The sequence below is a fragment of the Tachypleus tridentatus genome, chromosome 6 (assembly GCF_004210375.1).
Source record: "Tachypleus tridentatus isolate NWPU-2018 chromosome 6, ASM421037v1, whole genome shotgun sequence".
NCBI classification, from domain to species: domain Eukaryota; kingdom Metazoa; phylum Arthropoda; class Merostomata; order Xiphosura; family Limulidae; genus Tachypleus; species Tachypleus tridentatus.
Genome location: NC_134830.1, coordinates 29,028,578 through 29,051,775, shown reverse-complemented (window position 1 = coordinate 29,051,775; position 23,198 = coordinate 29,028,578). Strand labels below are relative to the sequence as shown.

Sequence of the window (23,198 nt, the reverse complement as noted above, 5' to 3'; positions counted from 1 at the left end):
TTTTCATATATTTCAAAAACCTACTCCTGGAGTACCTGAGCACTGTAATGCATATGTTCCATTTATTCTGTTTATAAGGTCATTTCGTGTTTTATAAATTTTCTACAGTGAAATTGTATGTGAGACTTTTTTTTATTTTTACTTTATCAGTAATACAAAATAGCTTAATTATTTTAAAGGTATCTATAAACAGTGAATGTGTGTGTATGTGTGTTTTCTTATAGCAAAGCCACAGTGGGCTATCTGCTGAGCTCAGCGAGGGGAATCGAACCGCTGATTTTAGCGTTGTAAATTCATAGACTTACCGCTGTACTAGCGAGGAGCAAATAGTGAATGACGAGGTTTGTTAATCTAACCGTTATTCGAATAATGAGGACTAGGCTTAGGAGAATTTGAAATAAGGACCTAACAGAAGCTAATGTAAACAGAAATCAACGGTATCACTGGTGAAAAAGTAAGTTGATGTGGCACGCGACGTTTAGTCTGCATTAACCTAGTATAATGGCGACAAATTACAAAGAATTTGAAGAGTGAACGATTAGTTGACTGTTAATGGTAAACTTACCGTTATATGAATAAAGACTAGGCTTAGGAAAACTTGAAACGAGGTCCTAGTGAAAACGACTATAAATGAGAATCAGCAATATTAGTAGTAAAAACAATTGTTTTTGTTTGTTTTTGAATTTCGCGCAAAGCTACTCGAGGGCTATCCGCGCTAGCCGTCCTTAATTTAGCAGTGTAAAACTAGAGGGAAGGCAGCGAGTCATCACCACCAATCGCCAACTCTTGGGTTACTCTTTTACCAACGAATAGTGGGATTGACCGTCACATTATAATGCTCCCACTGCTGAAAGGGCGAGCATGTTTGGTGCGACGGGGATTCGAACCCGCGACCCTCAGATTACCAGTCGAACGCCTTAACCACCCAGAAGATAGGTATTAAAATAAGTGTTGCAGTAAGATTTCAGTAAATGTGAGTAAACATGCCACAAAAAAACTAGAAGTATTCACGTTATAAAGCTGTTCATGATAATTAGTTCAGGATGCTTTATAAAAATATTTGAATGTATATTTCGTGCAGATTTTGAAATTTATAAAAGTATTTTGTGTGAATTAACGGTAGTGTACAGTGGTTCATTGATGATTTCGCGTCTCTTTTTTGTTTGATTTTTTATTACTCTAGAGGAATAGAATATCCTACTGTTTCGTTTGTGCTAGATATGGTCAGGATAAATAACAAATGACGATTAACAGAATGTCTGTAATTGTTTAATTAAATTATTGAACATGTTTCTAGTTGAAGATCGGCCATTACAGGATTTCCCGTGACCCCTTGCGCCTCAAGAGATACGTAAATTACTCACGCGAGCGTCTGTTTTAAACGAGACTTCGTGTATTTGAATCAGAGGAATGTGGAAACACGAATAAATAATATTAAGAGTCTAACTTGTACACACACAGCAGATAAGCTTACCTCTTGATACTTCCGTCATTTTTAGTTTACAATATATCTTGTGTATCTGTTTATCTAATGTTAATCTGTGTTAATGTCTGTAAGATATACTGTCTTCATTTCAGAAAGCAAGTTTCAAAATGAGCATTTATCGGTATTTGACTGTTGTTAGCTACCTAAAATTCATACTAGAAACTTTATGGACTAAAATAATAAACTACCGACTACTGATTGAATCAAATTCTAACTATGACAAAGGTAATATGCAAGGAAAATTGTTTTTTTTATTGTTGATAACGCCGTCTGTTGAGAATTTTATGAACTTTTTGTGAATTAATGAAAATTGAAATATGAAAAAATACACCTTGGGTTAGTTATAAAATTAACGAATAGGTTACAAAATAGCAAAGTTTTGTATATTTTGTAATTTTTATTTATATAAAACATAGTGGTTTTGTAACCTTTACGTTAATTTTTGTGCCTCAACTGTTTACTAAAATTTATTCAATCATAAATACAACCATCTCATTGATTTCTAGTAGTACTATCAAGTAACTCCCGAGTAGTATTGTAGTATCTGTGAATCAAGTGGAACATCTGAACCTGACGACTGCTCCCGAACTATCAGTAGCACAGCTGTCACCTTCCAATAATGCGTACTTAATAGTGTAGTTTCACCTGGAATATTCTCTCAGGGATGTCCGCCTTATTATTTCAATAAACTGAAGAAGGACTCAACAGATACTTTTCATTGAATTTTAACTTTTTCTATCAGCAATAGTGTAGAGAATAATAATGATAGAAAAGTAATGTTTGTTAAGTACTTTCAAAACAAATAACATAAAGATAAATATTGAATTGCACTGAGTGCTCTATAAACTTATATTTTTCTGAAGTTATCAATGCATTCATGGAACAGTTGATCTCTAATGTTGATTTATAAGTTTTGTTACAGGAGTTTAAAAGTATCTAGTTTCCCGCTAGGATAGTTGTAATTTTTTTGGATTTATCATGTTCAAATCAAGGGGCTAGATTCCCCTCAGTAGGCACAGCAGATTGTCTGATGTGGCTTTGTTATAAGATAAACAAAAACGTCTAGAGTCTCGTTTTAAAAGTTAAAAACTTATAATTATTGTTATTATTAAAAATAAATAAATATCGAAGAATAAAGCGAAGTATGTGACCGTTACCGGTCATGTAAAAACTGTTGTGTACCGTGAGATATAAGAGATAGGTTAAACTATTATGATGAGTTCATTGGCATGTGTGAACGTATATATACATATTTGTTACACCAGTTGGAGCTTTGTATTGTCAGTTACGATTTATGTTTTAGCTCACAAAGAAGCTGTAAAAATTTCGCAATGTTCATGTTTTTCAACTGACTTTTTTTCTTCTAAATCTGATCCCAGTGTCAATTCATTACATATTTTTTGAGAAAGTGTATGTTACTCAAGTTTATGTAATAATCGTCAGCGTATAACTTACTCTAATGAGAAGTGAAGGTAAGAAAATATCATGTAAGGGTGCACTTGACCCCTGGGAAGTGAAAACAAATTCTTTATTTACTCAGTGTATATATATATAATGTTGATTTTGACTTTGCCACTCCACCCCCTTCAAATAAATGTCTGTGGGCGTTCATGTTTGTATGATTTATGATTTCAGAAGAAAATGGGTCTAAGTGTTGTTCAGATATTAAATTAATATATAAGACACGGATATTTGTTTTCTTCTCAAACCTTAGACAGGCGCAGTTAAAAAACAAATGAACGTTTAAATGATTTGCAATCGTAAATGGTTAATTATTTTGATATTTTTTTCCGAGTTTATTTACTGATCACATAAAGTTTACAAAGAATTACTTAACTTAAAATTAAATCCACTTGCTATTTTTATTCTTAAAACTTTAAATCTTTTCGGTAATAAACAACTTGTTATTGATATTACTGTCACTGTATTGTGTTTACAGGGTGAAACATAAAATAATCGTAAAACAGCAAAGATAAAAAAAGGTAGTTAACTTTACCATAATGTAGGAAAAATGAGTCATGGTCTGAATAATTTAAAACATATTGAGAAAAGTTTAGAACAATGTTACGCTAGTTAAACTCCTTTAAACGTTTAGATAAAATACAGTGAGTTGGGTAGGTATTTCTTGGCCGAGTGGGTAAGGCAATTGATTGGTAATTTGAGGATCGTGAGTTCGAATCCCCGTTGTACTAAACATGACAGCTCTTTCACCTGTGAGGGCGTTATAAGTGACGTTCAATCCCACTATTCTTTGATAAAAGAGTTGGCAGTGGGTGGTGATGACTAGTTGCTTTTCTTCTAATTTTACACTGCAAAATTAGGGACAGCTAGCGCAGATAACGCTCGTATAGTTTTGCGCGAAATTCAAAACAAACCAAATAGTTGTTTCTTTTCATACTTTGAAACTTGGTGTTTAACTTTTGTTTCTACTTTTAGTATTTGAGAACTTTCAAATCCTGTTTATTTTCTATTTTCTTCCAGGTTTTATGTACGCATGTAACAATTAGGTATTAACTAGAAGCTTGTTTGTTTGTTTTGAATTTCGCGCAAAGCTACTCGAGGGCTATCTGCGCTAGCCGTCCCTAATTTAGCAGTGTGTAAGACTAGAGGGTAAGCAGCTAGTCACCACCGCCAACTTTTGGGCTACTCTTTTACCAACGAATAGTGGAATTGACCGTCACATTATAACGTCACCACGGCTGAAACGGCGAGCATGTTTGGTGCGACGGGGATTCGAACCAGGCTCATGTTGTAAGGTGGAATCTACTGCAAAAACAGTAAAAAACATCATGTCCGGAGCAATTTATTTTAGCTCACGATATATATTACGTATGATGACTTATTTGTGTTCTTGGCAAAGACCCAAAGAAGCTACTAAACAAAGGTTTGACTTATGACGTTTATTTACGTCATTAGATTAGTTATTTCTGAGCTAAAATGATGTTGAAGGTCTCTCTTCTAAAAGTGGCAGCTAGTCGAAAAGAACCAAAAAAGTAATAATGTAGAAGGTTAAAGAACGGAAAACCTTTCCATCATGAGTCTTGTTTTCATTGGTCTATGCACACTGCAACCCTGAATGCCAGATTATAGAGTTGATGTTTACCCAGAAATGTGTGTTAATAAAAATAGAAATTTGTAAAAAAAAAAAAAGAAGGCAACATTAGACATTGACTGTTTACAACCAAAACAAATAAAATCATTTCCGTGAAGACCTGATATATTCGTGATCAGCATATAATTCAATAAGTAAATTATCTACACTGTACTCGCACCAAACGCTTTCTAAACTTTCATTATTTTTTGCTTAGTTTTGAAAGTGTTGAACAAATCATGTTATGTAGTTTTGCGTTAAAAAGTTATAAAAATGCTTACTTTGGGTTTAGGCTAAAATAAATTGATTCAATCACATATTCACTTCTGTTAATTGTTATTAAAGATCACTCACATTTTAATCTTTTTTTAAAAAAATTAAAGTTGGAATTGCACTTTTTTTACATTTCTTTTCGAACTATTTAAAATTATATCTCAGTTGGAATGTAACATTTATAATTAACTGTTGTTGGTTTTAGCCTTTTGCGATATATGGCTAGATTTTTTTTAAAATACAGAGCAACTTAAAAAAAGTGATCATATTATTTTCATTCAGAATCTTGCAATGCAGGAAGAATTGAAAGAAAACGTACATATCGCGTCTTTTAACTTCTTAGTTTGTGGACCGTACATTTGCCATTTTACATATCGATTTTGTTTCTTAATTAAAGAATAATACTAGTTTTAGTATCAATACTAATGGGAAATATTTTTCTTCATATACCGATTAAATAACCTGTGTTTTTCTTCTTGTTTTCTTCATTAAAGGAGCCTTTATGATTCCTGAATTCATGCAACACCCTCTAGAGACTACTACTGGTATTACAGGAATAAAGTTTCTGGGGAATCGGAACTCCATCAATAACAACAACTGCCAAATTCATCCTTGTAATGTTAGCATTGTAAATGCACCCAATTCAAGTGTATTGGAACATCAGACTCTGCGTCAGCATGAACAAGGCTATAATCATATCTTTATGGAAAGCATGATCTCGCAAATCCACGGATGCTGAACTTTTGAGAAATGTGATTTGTAAAAATAACGTCAGAATATAAATGATAAAAATTATATATGTAGAGTGAGATTCAGGTTTTACTGGTGACGTATTGATATGCTAGCGACACACAAAAAATTGCCTATTGGATTACTAGGATAGTGAGCCCTATAACTTTGTTTTGACGTTGCATTTAAACGTCAGTTACGTAATACAAGATGTACCAATCGTTTAGTCAAAATTGTAAAACTAAAACAAATTTTCTATAAAATTTTGATGTCATTCCCGAGTACGTAAAATTTTGATTTTATTATTCAAATACAAAACCTTTGCTAATACATAGGAGATACAAAATAAATGTATTCTGCAATGAATTGTCCGATGTCTCCTTGTTCGTCATCCAAAATTACTCGAAATGCTATTTTCACACATCATAGTTTGTTTTAAATATTGATCTGTAAGTTACATTTAAACATTTTAGCGTAATTATAGATATCAAAAAAGGAAAATGAATAACATCTAAAGAATCGAAACTAAATCAGTTTAAGAGTTATGGGATATGGTGATATTTAAACAGATATACATATTCTATATGTAACTGGTTAATATAAGAAGAAATTAAAGTAACAGGTAACGCTGAGAAATTTTGTAGACTGCGTAATCTCTTTATGAAATTTCTAATAAAATGAAATAAAAAATTCTATAGAGAGATTTAGTTTGAGATTATCTTGTTCTCTTTATAGTTTAAGCCAATATTCAAATCATTTTGGCGTAAGTCTGCTAGAACGTAGGAAGTTTTATTGTTTAATTATGATATTTTTCAGTATTGTTTCTTATTGAATTTGGTGTATAGTATTATCATTTGAAATGTTTCTATATAAAACATTCGAATTTTTATTGCAAAACAAACGTCGCTTAGTCGCAAACAAATATTTCATGTCTTTAGTTTGTATTATTTGAATACGTAAGATGTTATTCTTACTGGAGTATTATACCATTAATACAGGATATTTTGATATGATATTCATTATCACCAGAATTCGTTGTTCATGTAGAAAATGTGAAGCAGTGGTGCTTTTAGCTGGCTGCTCAGCTTTGTTTTTATATTTCGACTTAGGAGGATTTCGTTAACGTCCATTCATTTGTTGCTGAGCCTATTATTTTAAAGTATTCTATGTTTGGCTTTTCGCTGCAGTCTTGTTTTAGATGGTTGTTGAAGTATTATTAATAATAATATATATTTGATTAATAACGCCTTCATTTTGGCATTCATCAACAGCATTTTTTTAATACTTCAACGTTTCCAAATGTTTTATGAACTTGGTGTTAACCTTTATTGGCTTTCTTGGCATTAAAGCAAAAAAACTGTTTGTTTTTTACGGATAAACTACATAGGGCTATCTGCTGTGTCCACTGCGAGAAATCGAACCCTGAAATTAAGTGCTATAAATCCATAGACTTACCGCAGTCCCATCGAGGGACTCAATCAAAAAGGAAGATCAAGAATATTCTGAAATGAACTTATATTTAAGTCAGCCTAATGGTGATTTTAAAACCTTTTCAAGTACAAAATACCTACTTCAAAAAAGTTTCTTGTGGTACATTAGGACAGAAGTTCTTGCTGTAGGCATGGTTATATTGGGTCAACAACAGGAAACCTAGCTATCAGTGACAAGGAGCACGCGCTAAATAGCCACTCTAACATAAAAGTTATACTTTGGAATTTACAACCATCAAAACAAAAGCTCTAGCAAAAAGCCATAATATGATATTTTAAAATAATAGGCTTAGCGACAGACGAATGGACGTTAAGGAATGGAGTAAGCCTAAAAAATACTGGTAAAATTCTCTGTTGCAATTTTTTAATCTGTGGTAAATGGTATAAAAAGTAGACGTATCAACTTCCCTGATTTATCATTGTGTTATAAGCAGTATATTAATGTTATAATTTGTTTATTTGATAAAGGGAAATGCGTGTCGTAATTATGTTGTTAAGATGGATAAGTTTAATAAGATTGGCCTAGAACACCCAGAAAGCTGTACAAGAATTTAACAAAATTTTTCCGAGCTTCCTAGTGTTATAGGCATATTTTTCTAAACTTTGTTTTATCTTAGCGTCATAATGTATGTCAAAATATTTTAGAACTTTCTAAATATCCTAGGCCTATCTCATGAAACATTTTAATCTCAACGTCATTTTTAATGTCAAAATTTTAAACCTTATTAGATGTAACAGACGTAACTACATTATTTTCATTTTAACGTTATAATTATCATCTGCATTTCCATACAGCAAACAAACAAAATTACAACATTAAATATTTAGATTACAACAGAAAGTTGAAACTGCGAGATCAAATACAGACCAAATGATTTCCATGCAGATTCTAAAACGATATAGAAGGAGGTTTGGGGTCAAAAGTGGGTTGTCATGGTAAAATTATGTTTTTTAAATAGCCGTTATTTCTCCATTGAAAATATTCTGGCGCGTAGTAGAACGACGACAACAACAACGAACATTTGATTTTGTTGTTTTGAATTAAGCACAAAGCTACACAATGGGCTATCTGTGCTCTGCCCACCACGGGTATCGAAACCCGGATTTTAGCGTGTAAGTCCGCAGACATACCGCTGAGCCACTGGGGTGCCGAACATTTGATACTTGTATGTTTAGTAAAAAACATTTAATTATTTATAGTTTTGGAATGTACTTATCCCATCTCCAACCAGTATAGTAAACAATGTAAAACATTAGGTACAAAATTTATATAGTTTAAACGTTTTGTAATTAAATACAGAAAAAAATGAAGAAATAAAGTAAAAGCCAAACAACTGAACAAGAAAGAATATGATAATGCAACAATTGGAATAATATTATGTAAGTCTCTTTTTTTAACGTTTCACTTATTTCTTAATATTAAGTGAAATGAACTGTAATTGTGTACTGAACAATAAGAACTATTCTAAACTACGTTACTGAGTTCTAAAGAAGACGACCTATGAAACAGCTTCTAATAACCACACTTTGCAATAAGTAAGTTGAATAAGAAATTCAAACCACAATGAGATGGTACGAAATTTATATTACTTATTTTTTATTTATAAGTTTTTGTTTAGAAGTAATCAAGTGTGTATTTAGACGTTCTTGTTGTATGTTAGTTCTAGATCAATATATCCACACATTATACGATTATATATATATACTTTTTTTTGCTAGAGATGTCAGTAGTATTCACTGATAGTTATAGTTTTGTTCGGTTCTAATGTTCGTACTTAACCCTGATTCAAAGGCATATCTGATTGCATGTATTGTAGAATAGCAAAAAGTTTATCCGTATTACATATTTTTTACTGATTTTTAGTGTAGATGGAAATAGCTAAAACTGGTTGAAATTATCAGTGTGTTATTCAATATATGTATTTCATTTTTTATTAATGACTAATATTCTTTACTGATCAAGTGTAACTTTTCAGTAAAGAAAATAACGAATGGCGCTGGTCGTCCGTGTAGTGAGTGTTATATGTACTAAAATAAATATTTTTGTCTAGAAATTAATTCTGTCTCACCTTTCTCAGTATAGTGTGAATACGATTGTATGTTATGATAACTACTTCTAGTAAACTTAAGTTAAATAATTCGTACATCGGTAGAAAACGTATATAAACTTTGCTGTAGGAACGTTACTCTGTGATTATAACACAACAAGAGGGCTACATATATACACAGTGGAAAATGGAGACCTGCTAAGTTTTCACATTAATGAAAGATTTATTGAAGTTTCTCGATTAATATTTAGGTACTTCTAATTCTAATTTTCAGTTAACAGGCATTCTTAGTTTTTTTAGTATACCGCTTAATAGAACCTTTTTTATCATTTTTCCATATATTTGATCTCTGACACTGGTCTATGTTGTTTTTTTTCATGAAGATTGTTATTAGAAAGGCAGTTCGAAAAATATGCTGAGTGACCAATGGATTGTTTAAATGTGTATCTTATATGTTTGTGAATAAAAGGAGAGACAAGCAAGCTGTTTATGATATTACTTGTTCTTCATACCTTAATGTTCATATCACAATTTTACATTTATTTTAAATTGCAATAACAACACTCAAAGCTTGTAAACAACTCTGCCAAATCCATATCCTTATTACGTATTCAAAAGTGAGAGTCGTGATACACTTAATTTTTTTGTATCTTACAGAGATGTATTTATTTTAATCTTAACTCACTGTGTTTTTTCTTTTGTTTACAGTACCTCATATTATCTGATAAGGAATTCGTGGAAAACCAAATAAATGTTAAAGTTTATTCTAGTTACAGTAATCAAAACACCAAATTACTCAAGTGACTCAACAGGTGCTTAAATATTATACAGCTAAATCTTTAAATAATAACGTAATAAAAAAAATCTAAAAATTAAAATGAACACATAGATATTTCTTTTTTGTACTTTTCTACCATTTTACACCACAAAACTTTATTTACTGTTAGGAAGTGGAGCCGTTGGAAAAGGTCACTACCCCAAGCTGAAAAGTGTTCATTTTTTATTGATAACTGGTGTTTTTGTACCGATCAGTGTTATTATTTAACACTTGATTACAGCATATCAAAAGGAAGAGACATTAAAAACATGGTAAGACACATAGTGTATGAATGAAGAAGCAATAAGAGCAGAGTATATAATATCAAAATTATGACTAAGAGTTGTTGGGGAACTACAAATAGGTCACACATATTCAAGTTTTAGTTGATGGAAAACCACCAAGAGAATCAGTTGAATGCAAATCAAGGACACTAAAGAAGAGCACGGCTAATAGTTTCCAACCTTATACTGCATAATATAAAATTTTTAATTTCAAATAAAGAAAAGATAAGCCACAAGTACAAAGAAGAAGACGGTTAAAGTAAAAGAAAAATGCATGCTTATCCTTATGATGAGAATACAGACGGAAACCTATAAGATAGGAAAGAGTAGTGATGATATGTAAAATAACCCATAGTAGAAAATCAACTTTCTGCAAGAGCAGAAACCAGAAATTACTAACAGTTTCTTTAAAGTCTTCTAGATGCTAAATAAAGTAAGTGGTACCTCGGTTTTCAAACATATTGTTTGAGAAAAAATGTCTCGGTTGTCGAACATAAACGCGGTTCCCGAACCAAGCTGTTGTGGCCCGAACCCCCGAAATAATCCGAACGACCCTTCGACCATTGTCGGCCCACGCCAAGCTTGCCCAAAACATTTTACCTGCACCTGTCACTCAGTCCACACCCCCGCTAAAATCTGATGTGAACGTTCTCGTTTTTCTTTTTGTTTTTCTAAATATTCTGATTAAATAAGCCAGCGTGGGCTCAAAGAATGATAATTAAAGCAGCAAACCAAAAAGAAAAGTTGTTACAGCTACAATAGAGGTGAAAAAAGATCTCATAGCGAAGTATGAGAGTGTGGTTCGCGTGTTTGACCTTGCTACACAGTTTGGTATGGCAAAGTCTACAGTCTGCACCATACTGAAAAATAAAGAGGTCATCAAAGGAGCTGATGTTGCAAAAGGAGTGATAGTGCTTACGAAACAGAGATAACAAACAATGGAAGAGGTAGAAAAACTGTTGTTGATTTGGGTAAACGAAAAACAGTTAGCTGGTGATAGCATTTCTGAGACCATCATTTGTGAGAAAGCAAAGCAGTTGCATGCTGACCTCCTGAAAAACACCCCTGGAACGAGTGATGCCTTTAAGGCTAGTAGGGGTGGTTTGAACAATTTAGGAAGAGAAGTGGCATACATAGTGTGGTGAGACATGGAGAGGGTGCCAGTTCTAACAAAGACGTTGCTGATAAATTTGTTAGAGAATTTAAGAACTATGTAGAAGCTGAGGGTTTTATCACCCAACATGTGTTTGTTCAATTGTGATGAGACAGATCTCTTTTGGAAGAAAATGCCAAAGAGGACCTACATAACCAAGGAGGAGAAGTCACTGCTTGGACACAAGCCAATGAAGGATAGGCTAATCTATTGTTATGTAGTAATGCAAGTGGGGACTTAAAACTTAAGCCTTTGCCTGTGTACCATTTTGAGAATCCGAGGGTTTTTTAAGAAAAATAATGTCCTGAAAAGTAAACTAAATGTCATGTGGAGGGCTAATAGTAAAGCATGGGTAACCAGGCAATTTTTATGGAGTGGGTCCATGAAGTGTTTGCCCCAAGTGTAAAGAATTACCTCACGGAAAAACAGTTGCCACCAAGGCTCTTCTTGTGATGGACAATGCACCTGCTCACCCACCAGGCTTAGAGGACGAGTTGATGGAGGAGTACAGTTTTATTACGGTGAAGCTCTTGCCCCCAAACATGACTCCTCTCATTCAGTCCCTGGACCAGCAGGTCGAACTTTAAGAAACTCTACACCAAAGCAGTTTCAAAGGTGCATTGAATTGACCTCTGACACAGGGTTAACCCTCAGGGAATTCTGGAAAAATTACTTTAATATCCTCCATTGCTTGAGGATCATAGACAAATCCTGGAGGGAAGTGTCTTTGAGGACCATGAACTCAGCCTGGAAGAAATTATGGCCAGACTCAGTAGCAGATAGAGACTTTGAAGAGTTTGAGGCTGAGCCTGTTGTCGAGGATATTGTCTCACTAGGCAAGTGTATGGGCTTGAATGTGAGTGGTGATGATGTGGAGGAGCTGGTGGAAGACCACAACACTGAGCTCACCACGGAAGAACTCCAAGACCTTCTGAAGGAGCAGCAACAGAAGGCAACTGAGGAAGTGTCTTCAGATGAGGAGGAGGGAAGGGAGGATGTTCCTAGTTCACTAATCAAGGAAATGAGTAGAAAATGGGGGAGAGTTACAAAGTTTTGTGGAAAAATTTCACCCTGACAAAGCTATAGCAAACCTCAGCATAAACCTTTTCAATGACAATACAATATCTTACTTCAGGAACATTTTAAAATGCAGGCAGAAACAAACCTCATTAGACAAGTTTTTAGTGTGAAATAGGTCCAGTGAGTCTCAAGCAAGTTGTAGCAGTGCAAAGAGACAGAAAAGAGAAAGAACCTCAGAAGGAGAGCCACCTGACATTTTTATGGAAGGTGACTCCCCTTCAAAACTATAATAATCCTTCTACTCTCCACATTCCTCACCACCTTTCACTTACACCATCAGCTCTACTTAGCACAGGTAAAGTGCAGTTAAATTTTCATTCATTTTTTTTATTGTGTTTATACTTTTTGTAGTTGACTTTATGCATGTAAGTATTATTATACAGGTATAAATAAGCAATATTTTTACTTAAAATGCTTCATAATGCGTAATTTTTGGAGGTCTGTAATGGATTAATTTAATTTACAATATTTCTTATGGGAAAAATTGATTCGGTTTTCGAACAGCCTTCTGGAACGGATTAAGTTCGAGAACCGAGGCACCACTGTATAAACGTACTTAAATATGTTGACAAACACCTCTAGAAAGTTTATGATGTTAATCGATTAAACCTCAAATACACTTGTATGATCGCGAAGTTGAAAGGTTTTAAAAAATACGAAAGGATGTAATAAGGAAAACGCGATCCATTTTACCCAAAACTGGACAATAGTAAAATGAACATAGTGTAAAGCAGATATATCTTCTAAATGACTCGCCAAAAGATATTCATATTCACGACACATACATACGTACTTTTGCCTGGTAAAGTGTTGCTTGGCTACAGTTTATTCAAAGCATGAGTGAGAGCCGCCTGGCGTGACTCCAGCAGGGAGAAGTAATGTGTCCAAATCTTTGACACTGAAAGCACTTTGAATGACTAACTATGTGAGGGCGTACAATAAAAAAATTCCAACAACAACAGTAATTGTTCACTAATCTAGAATAGAGGTCGTTACAACACACAAGGTATTAACTGAAGTTCTTTCTATTATCCGTGACAGAGCTCAACACAATAAATTAATAGGTGGCTATTCAATTTAGCTAATTAAACAAAATAAGTTTCATAACTCTTCTGCTCTTATTTGATAACTCAAAAATAGGCTGTTAGTGGCCGAGTAGTTAGTATATCCGGATTGTGACATACATTTAATGAATGCACTCATCAGTTGCTACGTATAATTAATAAGATTAGCTACTCAGATAAGTAAGTACAGATACCATACTTTTGCTACTGCAGCCTTGGCTAAAATGTTTGCATACTGTTCTATATTAATGTTATTTCCTACAAACATGGAGTAGTTATTGAGTAAACGTCCAAGTGGTGGTAGAGAAGGTAGCTTATGATGACAAAACATGTACAAGTTGTTATTTTTGCCTGTATAGGTTGTTTTGAGCATTTGCTCATTAAACAGACATACACATCTGTTTTTTGTGTTGTTTTGTTTAGTATAATCTTGTTTGAAACAAATTAACGCTTTGTTCAAATGGTTTTTCTGTACTTTGTGCAGAGTCATACCTCGTCACCTCCCAGAAATGGTATGAGGTATACGGACATTGTCAGAATAGTAGGGTATTTTTAGTGTACTGTATATCATAAAACGTCATCGGATTTCATCAAATGCTCCAAGAAAGTCCACAGAAAGACGACAAAAATCTACTACTCAAGATGACTATGTTTGGATCAAGTTAATACATCAAGGTCGAAAAATGTCTTGTAACATTTTACAATAGGAGTGGCATGAATACATTCTTCTACAATATCCAGAAGAACAGTAATTAAGAGACTAGACAAACAAGGTTATTTTGTAAACAGAGATATCTGCAAACTGATATTAACTAGAATTCACCGCCATCATCATGTTATTTTTGTAAGACAATCTGCCAACTTGCGGTTAAGACACTGGTGGTATATCATCGTTTTAGATGAGTCTTATTTCTGGGATCATTAAAGATGATTGTAGGATTCGTGTTCGTCATTTGCTTGGAGAGCATGTAAAGGAAGACTGTCCTTCCTTCAAGAAACGCATAGGAAGTTGTGCAACACATGTTTGTGCAGCTGTTCATCATGGTGGAAAATTGTTCTTCATATTCTCTAGGTAAACGTCAATGGCGCCTACTACATGCATCACGTGGGAACGGTATTTCTGACATATGCTAGGAAAGGGTTTGGCTATAAGTTTTTTGTGCTCCAGAATGATAATGCCACTGACCGCAATGTGTATATTGTACAGAATTATGTTCACCAAAAGGACGTTACAAGATTGCCATGGCTAACAAAGTCTCCACATTTTAAACCCACTGAGAACTCTTAAGCAGAACTGAGCCAAAAAACAAAACAAAACTGCTGACTATGACCCTAAACAAGTTACTGTAGCTGAATTGCAGCACCTTCTAGTAACAAGATAGTTTGAAATCATAATCCATTACATCAATAACCACATCGACATCGTGTTATGTTGACTTGCGGAAGTCATTATAACACGAGGATAACTAATCAAGTACTGAATGATATAAGGTTACAGACTGTTTATAACAAATTGATGTTATATTTTGTCGTCATATATGTTTTTGTAAGATTTTGTTGTAATAAGTGAAATGCTGAATTACATATCTTTCTACAGACGTCTGATAAAATTGTTTGCTGTTCTAATGTATCGTTCATGATCACGTAGAACCAGTGTTATTATACAAATTACTTGCTATAAGACTTTGCTATAAGAAAACACATACACACAAATAGTTTCTTCAAGCAATAAAAGGAAGAATAAACTTGTTTTAGAGTAATAACACATTGGTTTGTTTGTTTGTTTCTGAATTTCTCGCAAAGCTACACGAGGGATATCTGCGCTAGCTGTCCCTAATTTAGCAGTGTAAGACTAAAAGGGAAGGCAGCTAGTCATCACCACACACCGCGAACTCTTGGGCTACTCTTTTACCAACGAATAGTGGGATTGACCGTCACATTATACGCCCCCACGGCTGAAAGGGCGAGCATCTTTTCGGTGTGACCGGGATTCGAACCTGCGACCCTCGGATTACGAGTCGAACGCCTTAACACGCTTGGCCATGCCGGGCCCAGAAGTGAAAGACTAGAGAAAAGTCATCACCACCCACTGTTGAGGTACTCGCTTACCAATGAATAGTAGGATTGACCGTTACATTATAACGTCAACATGGCTTTAAGGGTGAGCATGTTTAGTGGGATAGGGATTCGAACACTCCCCTCCACTAAATTGGAGTCAAGCGCCCTAAGGAGTTAACCATGGCAGATCCACATAACTCTGTAGCTTCCGGAGCCATTTTTTAAATTCCTTTCTGTGCATGGTACCACGTTGTATTAAAAATTTAAACAAACCACTTTACAATCAATTTATTTTAATGGAAATTTTATTATTAAATATTTTATAATTCAAAGCCTTATATAATTTTATTCTTTTATTTCATAGCAAGGCATGGCCAGGTGGTTAGGAGACTCGATTCGCAAACTGAGAGTCGTGGGATCGAATCTCTGTCCCACCAAACATGCTCGCCCTTTCAGTCGTGGGACGTTATATTGCGACTGTCAGTCCCACTATTTGTTGGTAAAAGACTATCGTAAGAGTTGGCAGTGGGTATTGATGAGTAGCTGCTTTCTCTTTAGTTTTTCACCTATAAATCAATGACGGCTAGCACATACTTCTGGCGTCATGACGTATTGGTTCAAGGCATCATAACTCTGAAGATGGAAGCCATCAGGGCTATAACGTATTTGACTCAGTACTATTCAAACACCCAAAAAGACTCTCGTAATTCTTGCTGGACCACACATTTTTAAGCATATAAAGAAATACTAATAATCTATTTGCAATGTGAGGCTATTTCAAAAACGCATTGAATCAGTATATTATGGGCCTCCTGGCTATAACGTGTTATTTCGATGGATAATCGAAGGGTCGTTACGGTTGAAACAATACGCTACAACCCGTTAGATTACCATATTCTCCACTAAGCTTTAAGGTTCATCGCAGACTTTTTTAACGTACTTCTAGCTTCCGTTATAAACTATCTTTTTTTCTGGTTCAAAGTTTAAATTGTTTTGTTGATCGACATATTGGTGCCGTGTCTCCAGAGTCACCTTTTTTCCTCCAAGATTTTAGATTCATCATAGAGAAGACCATTCTTTATATTCAATAAAAGTTCATCATAGAGAAGACCACTCTTTATATTCAATAAAAGTTCATCATAGAGAAGACCACTCTTTATATTCAATAAAAGTTCAAGTATAATCATACTCATTAGTTTTAAGCCTTCACTACTCATGTGGGTAAAACGAAAAACGGTCTTCATTTGTAAGACTGATTTAAATTCAGTGACATTCGATGTTAACGCTTTCTTTCGCTGGTGTTTTTCACCCCATTATTCTTCATTTCGTCTACCTCACACTTAACACTTATAGAAATATAACCTTTTCACCCTGATTTTATAGTTTGTAACTTTCAAAATGTGAAAGATAACTGGACTAGTTTTTTTAGACCTACTGAGGATTTATTAATTAATCATTTTTGTGAACGAGGATTTTGAATTTCCGGGCCTTTTCAATGATCCGTTCTCCAAGTTTTGATTTTAATTTTCATGTTTTCACTGGCACAGTGGCATGTCTGTAGACTCACACCGCTAAAAGTCGGGTTTCGATACCCGTGGTAGGCATGGGCAAGCACATATAGCTCCTTGTGTAATTTTGTATGATACTTAGTTCTAAATAAGCAAAATAAAAAAATAGCTTTCCGTGTGTAGGTATTACTGTTTTATTTACAACTGAAACATCAACCATGTGTGTTGATTAGTAACTATTAATATGTTCATTCTCATTTGAAGCAGAAAACTGTTTCCACTCGTTTTTCTTTAGTTACTCATACTGTATAGAGAAACAACCTCAAGTAATTTACCTTCAATTGTTTTTTTACCTGGAATTTGATTACAACTTATAAATCTCCTCAATTCACTCTTTAGCTTTTTTGTCAAGACAGTTTCTTACTGTTGAATGCAATGTTTGGTCGTACAATGATTAAATTTCATCCACCGTACAAAAAAAAAATTAGGGAGGGGGGCATGATGTATCTATTTATGGCTCTTTCTGTTGCTCCAGTGCTCTCAGAAACAATCCTCCTATTAAAAATAGAATACTTGTATTTATCACGGCTGACCTTTGTCCTCAAGTCTCGCTAATATATCTCTCCCAAATAATCTTCACTAGCACAACATTAACTACTTTTCTTTCGATCTGGTATTCTAGCAAGATTTCTTTATAGGTTTTCAAAACTTTACTTGTTAAAGTGTGTCACCTTTTTCATGTTTATTGTCATGGGTATATTTACCCTCATTAACCTATTTGTGAAACAGTGATATTCGCTATTGTAGTGTGTTGTTTATGCCCCCTAGAAGCTGCCTTGCGTTTTTCACGCTTAAAACCCCTCACATCTTTAAGAGAAGTTTCTAAGAGAGAATTAAACGTCTACGTGTTAGGTTTATTCCTCTAGTTTAAATATACGTTTTGTTTTCGAGTCAAGACAGAAATTGTATTGCTAATGATTGCTGCCCTCTCGATTATATTTCATTGAATAGAACATATTAATTGATATTTTGATAATGTGTTCATATTCTGAGCAGGACAATTTAGCAGATCCATCTTTATTATTAGAATTCTCTTGCTGTGCTTCTCTTCAAACTACTTCTGAACTTCCGTAAAGGTTTCTCTTTGGCATGACTCATTGAAAATTGACTGAATCAGCAATTTTTTCGATGTTTCTTTTACTCACATCTGAAATAACAATAATACATTAAGCTTTATGTGCTTCAAAAGGTGGTTAGCCATTATAAACTATTGGTTTCTCTATGTAACGGATAGGTAGAAATTGTTTTCTAAAGTTTATATTTAAAAAGGTGGCTGCAATCGTATACGTTATAATTGGGTATGTTTGTGTTGTATTCAGTTAAAAGTGTAATGAATGAAAAACTGGAGTAAGCTGTGTAGTTATTTAGTCTTCATTAAATATAGAATAGTCATTGGTTTACTGCATGAGCTGACAGAGACAGGGGCTTAGATCCTGGGGGGATGGGAGTATACATCCCCCTTCATTTTAGGTGGAGGTATGGTGCATACAATCATCCCCCACTACAATTTGGTCTGTTGAATTGTTTTATTGCATCACAGACCTACAAATTGTGTGTTTGTTCTTGTGATTCTCGTGTTCTTACCAATCGAATTGCATAATTAGGACTAGATGTAAGCTTTATCAGTAGCCGAAATGTACATCTTTAATATAGGCGTGCTTCTAAGTTTTTCGATCTAAACGATAGTTCGTAAGTATCAGTAGGCCTAAGTATACATGCAAGTATCGTGGCAAGAATATTACTCTGTGACTGCATGTTTACAGCTTTCAGGTTCACGTAATCAGAGATTACCGATTTGCAAATTGAACAGTCCACATAAGTGGTTGCAAAAATTATCCCCACATCGAGTGTAAAAAATCTACGCCCCTGGACAGAGATCCAGATGGCTTGATTGTCAACAATCAAGTCACTTATGGAAAGGATCTACTCTGTTTGTCAGTCTTTATCTGACTTCCTACTTTGATCTTATGTTTGAAATATAAAGGTTTTTACCAATTCTTTTATTTGAGCATTTATATGTTCTTGCAGCGCCGTAAGTCTGACATTAATAAATCCTGTGAATGTTGATAATATTAAGTTGAGTATTCACAATATCTTCCCAATCCTTCAGAATACTTGTATTATATTCTTCTTAAATGTTTCACAGTAACTTTTCAAGCTCCATAGCTAGTTTATTATCCTATCTTGTAGTTCTCATTGTTATGTTTTAATAAGTTAGTTTTGTTATGCACTTAGTTACCGTCCTCAATTTTTATTAGTAATGTTCTTGCATGGCTTCTCTAGGCTTTCTAAGACATTCATTCAAAATCTCTTTAGGTTTCTAGTCACGTCCTTTTTAACGCTCCATATGAAAGTCGGGGGTTCGAATCCCCGTCACATCCAACATGCTCGTCCTTTCAGCCGTGGGGGCGTTATACGTGATGGTCAATTCCACTATTCGATGGTAAAGAGTAGTTCAAGAGTTGGTAGTGGATGGAGATGACTAACTGCTTTCATTTTGCTTTTCAGTATTTTGCTGCTAAATTAGAGATGGCTAGCGTAGATAACCCTCGTGTAACTTTTCGCGAAATTCAAAACACGCACGTTCTTTAACACATTTTTAAATTTTTGATACTACTTCTTTTCTCCTAAATATTTTTTTTATTCTGACAAGATAGTTTTTAAGATTTTATATCAAGTTACGAGTTTTACCATTCATTTTCCCTACTATAGTATAGTTTTATGCCACATTTTCTGATTTTATTTGAAATACGGTTTGCTTTTTGTTTGGTTTGTTTTGAATTTCGCGCAAAGCTACACGAAGGCTATCTGCGCTAGCCATCTCTAATTTAGCAGTGGAAGACAAGAGGTAAAGTAACTACTCATAACCACCTACCGCCAACTCTTGGCTTTGACTGTAACATTATAACGTCTTCACGGCTGAATGGGCGAGCATATTTAATGTGACAGGGATTCGAACCCGCGACCCTTGGAGTCGAGTGCCTTAACCACCTGGCCATGCCGGGCCAAATTGAGACACAGATATGATTAAATTGATTGGATCCTCTTCTGTTTATTCTAACAGGTTAATATAAAAACTGCGCCTGGCATGGCCAGGCGGTTAAGGCATTCGACTCGTAATCCGAGGGTCGCAGGTTCGAATCCCTGTCACACTAAATATGCTCACCCATTCAGCCGTGAAGGCGTTATAATGTTATGGTCAATCCCATTATCATTGGTAAAAGAGGAGCCAAGAGTTGGCGGTGGGTGGTGATGAGTAGCTACTTTACCTCTAGTCTTCCACTATTAAATTAGGGATGGTTAGCGCAGATAGCCCTCGAGTAGCTTTGTACGAAATTTAAAAATAAATTGCTGAAAATTCTTCCTTGTACTAAAACAAATAATTCATCTTAAAACAATAAATATTCCAATTCTTTTTCAATTTACCCTTAGCTTTACCAATTTACCCTTAGTCAGACGTAACGTGATAATTAGGGCACCCATTTCGCAATCTACGAATCGTGGGCTCAAATCCCGTTACTGAGCATGCTGGCCCTTTCAGCCGTGGGGTTTATTATGTCCAACTAATCTCACGATTTGTTTTTGAAAGAGTAACTCAAAAGTTGGCAGAATTTTGGATTAACTAGTTGTACTTCCTTTACTCTATCATTTCAAAATGAGGAACGGCTAATGCAGATAGCTCTCGACTAGATTTACGCGAAATTCAAAATCAAACAAACTTGCTCTAAATATTTAAAGAATCTACAGAGTCTGCTAGTATTGTACTACATGACTTGACTTCTAAGCCTAAACAATACTTTAGAGATAAATCAGTAAATCAACTATAAGTTAATTTAGATCTGACTAACACAAATTTTAGTTGAAGACAAATTAACTGTGTTGAATTTTCATTTACTACTTTTAAACAACGACTCGCTAATGTGACCAAAGTTGTTATTTCTCGAATTTCTATTCTCTACCAATTATTACAATATGTGACATTATTAATACAAATCATGCATAATTATTCCGCTTGAAAAATTTGAAGGGTTAATGTTTGTTTCCTATCTCTAGCCAAAGAGTACGTACTATTTATGTTTTTACTGCAACCGGCCAGGCATGGCCAGGTGGATAAGGCACTCGACTCGCAATCTGAGGGTGGCGAGCTTCAATCCCCGTCACACCAAACATGCTCGCTCTTTCAGTCATAAGGGCATTACAATTTTACCATCAATCCCACTATTCGTTGGTGAAAGAGTAGCCCAAGAGTTGGCGATGGGTGATTATGACTAGCTGTCTTGCACTGCTACATTAGGGACGGCTGGCGCAGGTAGCCCTCGTCTAGCTTTGCGCGAAATTCAAAAATAAAACAAACAAACAAACAAACTTTACTGCAATATGAGAAATGTTAAGTGTTAAGGAACGAGTACTTTAAATATAGACTAATTTTCCATACTTTTAATGTCTTAGACATAAAAAAATCTATCGTCATTCATTTTCACAAATTGCGTTTTTTCTCTTTATTTCGGCTGTACCTTACTGGCGGTAAGTGTACGGATTTACAATGTTAAAATTAGAGGCTCGATTCCTCTCGGTGGACGCAGCAGATAGGCTGATGTGGCTTTATAAAAAGACACACACTCTCTTTACTCTCAACCTTCCAATTACATACACAGTAATAATCATTACGTTATTTAATTAATTATTTTTGTTCCGCTACCCCGGTGACACAGAGGCAAGTATAAAAATGTATATATTGTTAAAAATCGGGTTTCAATACCCGTGGTGGACATAGATATACCATTTTACAGCTTTGTGTTTAATGACAAATCTTTGTCCCTAACTAAGAAGTATTTTTACCGTAATATGTTTATAGTAGTGTAAACAGGATAGTTAGCTGTAAACAGAAATGGTTTACTTACTGTACTATTTCATCTGCCTCCGCTGGTTGTTTTTTGTTTTTGAATTTCACGCAAAGCTACTCGAGGGCTATCTGCGCTAGCTGTCCCTAATTTTGTAGTGTAAGACTAGAGGGGAGGCAGTTAGTCATCACCACCCACCGCCAACTCTTGGGCTACTCTTTTACCAACTAATAGTGGGATTGACTGTCACTTATAACGTCCCCACGGCTGAAAATGCAAGCATGTTTGGTGCAACGGGGATGCGAACCCGCGACCCTCAGATTACGAGTCGCACACCTTAACCCACTTGGTCATGCCGGGCCCCTCCGCTGGTACAGTGGTAAGTCTACGAATTTACAACGTTAAATTCAAGGGCTCGATTTCCTTCGATAAACACAGAGAAAAGCCCAATGTGGTTTTACTATAAGAAAACATACATACTATCTTATCGCAGATGATACAGTCTCATAAAACGATTTTAAATTTTTAAATACTGTTTTTAAACAAATTATAATGTTTTGATCCCGGCGGACAACGCATTTCTCAACATATTCAAATATATATAAACGTGTGTGTTAAAATAACTACAAAATATTTTTTTTCACATTTCTCTGAATAATGTAAAACATTTGCCAGCTATTTCGGTTCTTATTTGTTCGTAGTTGAGAAATTATGGTTTCGTAATACCACTCAAAGCTTTTAAATTTCACCATAAACATTCAAGAATTTAGGAAACTTCATTATAAAAACCAGTTTTATATTAACCGGTAAACACTATAAAAAAACCTTTAACAGTTGAATTGTAGTTTAAACACTAAAAGTTTGCAAAGTATTAGAAATAACACGCCTATCATTCATGCTTCTGATTAACAAGATGAAATTTGTAAATTTAGATTTTATTAGAGTGTGTAAAAACAGCCATTCAGATTTGCATGATTTTGTCTCAATATTAGGCATGTTTGAATATTTCTTTCCGATAAAGAAATATTGGTATTTAATTGGTGTATAAAGAAATCGTTCAATCTCTAGCTTTTTTTGATATTTTTGACCTAATATCCCAATGCGTCTTTTTTTTTTTCTTTCGCTCATACCTGTGTCATTGTTCACAATTCCAATAGCCCCCACTGCAACGTGAGTGATTTCAGCAACGAGTTCATGGAATTGTCGTTGATGCAAG

At 34.6% G+C, this 23,198-nt stretch overlaps 1 protein-coding gene across 2 annotated transcripts in view; it reads left to right on the top strand.

Moving 5' to 3' along the window:
* The window catches only part of LOC143252161 (uncharacterized), a 52,617-nt gene extending 43,018 nt beyond the window's left edge, over positions 1 to 9,599 (top strand). For both annotated transcript variants that reach the window (XM_076503868.1, XM_076503864.1), the window contains one exon: positions 5,345 to 9,599. Coding sequence is in view for 1 of the 2 variants with exons in the window: in XM_076503864.1 (XP_076359979.1) it covers positions 5,345 to 5,589 (245 nt within the window). In the remaining variant the exon portion in view is untranslated. The remainder of the gene's footprint in view (positions 1 to 5,344) is intronic.
* The last annotated feature ends 13,599 nt before the right edge of the window (positions 9,600 to 23,198 follow it).